The sequence below is a fragment of the Microtus ochrogaster genome, chromosome 10 (genome assembly GCF_000317375.1).
Source record: "Microtus ochrogaster isolate Prairie Vole_2 chromosome 10, MicOch1.0, whole genome shotgun sequence".
NCBI classification, from domain to species: Eukaryota; Metazoa; Chordata; class Mammalia; order Rodentia; family Cricetidae; genus Microtus; species Microtus ochrogaster.
Window position 1 is genome coordinate 54,945,229 of NC_022016.1, and position 1,880 is coordinate 54,947,108.

The window sequence follows — 1,880 nt, forward strand, 5'->3', positions numbered from 1 at the left end:
ATCTCATTACAGATGGTTTTGAGCCACCATGTGGTTGCTGGGAATTGAACTCAGGACCTCTGGAAGAGCAGTCAGTGCTCTCAACTGCTGAGCCATCTCTCCAGCCCCTTTGGCTTGTTATTCTTATAAGAAGAGGCTGCATGTAGAATACTTAGTCTGAGCCAGGTGGTGGAGGAGCATGTCTTTAATCCCAGCACTCAGAAGGCAGAAACAGATAGATCTCTTGAATTTGAGGCCAGCCTAGTTTTCAGAGTGAGTTCCAGGACAGCTAGAACTACACAGAGAAACTCTTGTCTTGGGGGACAAAAAGGTAAAAGGAAAAAAAAAAAAGACTTAGGCTGAATCATAGACTGTGCTCAATGAATGTGGGTTGCTATGGTGATTGTTAGTTATCACCATGCAGGAAAGACCTTCCTTCTTGCTTCCTACCATATCCTCAGTTCCAGCATGTGCTTGATGCTGAGATGTGTTTTCCTTGACTTGGATGGAAAGACGGAGATATAGGAGAATGAGTAGATTTTCCTCTCCGAGGATCCAGGAGATCTGAGGCCCAGAGGGAAAAGCAGAGTTGTGTGCCCACCCCGCTACCCCCAGGTTGAGAGTCGGGATTCTGACCCTTGGACAGACCTGGCCTCATCACTGTCTTCTGCAGCAGGTTTGGGATGTACATTCCGTTCCTGCAACTGAACTATGATCTTCGCAAGACGAACCTCTTCAGCCATGTGGCTTCTATGGGGCCCCGAGAGGCGGTCAGTGGCCTGGCAAGGAGTCGGGACTACCTGCTGACACTGCGGGAGACGTGGAAGCAGCACACTCGACAGCTGTATGGCCCAGAAGCCATGCCTACCCATGCCTGCTGCTTGTCACCGAGCCTCATCCGCAATGAGGTGGAGTTCCTCAAAATGGACTTCAATTGGCGCATGAAGGAAGTGCTTGTCAGCTCCATGCTGAGCGCCTATTACGTGGCCTTTGTTCCTGTTTGGTTTGTCAAGGTACATGGCTCAACACCAGCAAAGTGGCTTGCCGCCCTCCCCTGAGCCCTCTTGTATAAGTAACTCTCCTGGGGTTGTGTTATTTGTTTTCTATTTGTGTGTGCGCGCACATGCGAGAGTGCATTTGTGCATGTATGTAGGTGAAGCCAGAGATTGTTATTGGGTGTCTTTCTCAGTAACTTTCCACCATATATTTTTTTAAAATTTATCAAGCATACAGCGTTCTGTCTGCATGTATGCCTGTAGGCCAGAAGAGGACGCCAGACCTCATTACAGATGGTTGTGAGCCACCATGTGGCTGCTGGGAATTGAACTCAGGACCTCTGGAAGAACAGTGCTCTTAACCTCTGAGCCATCTCTCCAGCCCCATCTACCTTATTTCTTGAGATGGTCTCTCACTGAATCTGGAGCTTGCTGATTTGGCTAGACCCAGAGATCTTCCTGTCCCTGCTTTCCCAGTGTTGGATATACAGATGCTGAGCCACCATACAGAGCATAGGTTTTGAAACCGGAAGTCAGTTACTCTTGCTTGTGCACCAAATGCTTTACCTATTGAGCCGTCTTCCCAGGCTTATATCTACCAGTTTTGATTGGATATCTCCTCTGGAGATCTGGAATAAAGAGAATAAGGTTCCCTTAAAGGGAGTGACCTATCCAAGAACTCCTGATTAATGGAAGAAACTTGGTAAGTCAGTGGCTGCTTTGGCATGGGTCTGAGTGTCCTGCTTTGCCATTGAATAAAGAAGTCAGGGGCTGGAGAGATGGCTCAGCGGTTAAGAGCATTGCCTGCTCTTCCAAAGGTCCTGAGTTCAATTCCCAGCAACCATATGGTGGCTCACAACCATCTGTAATGAGGTCTGGTGCCCTCTTCTGGCCTGCAGGCATACA

General features: G+C 48.5%; 1 protein-coding gene across 1 annotated transcript in view; it reads left to right on the forward strand.

Moving 5' to 3' along the window:
* The window catches only part of Tmem39b (transmembrane protein 39B), a 24,009-nt gene that overhangs the window by 14,273 nt on the left and 7,856 nt on the right, over positions 1–1,880 (forward strand). The window contains exon 6 of the mRNA XM_005353178.2: positions 656–992. Coding sequence (XP_005353235.1) covers positions 656–992 — 337 coding nt within the window. The remainder of the gene's footprint in view (positions 1–655; positions 993–1,880) is intronic.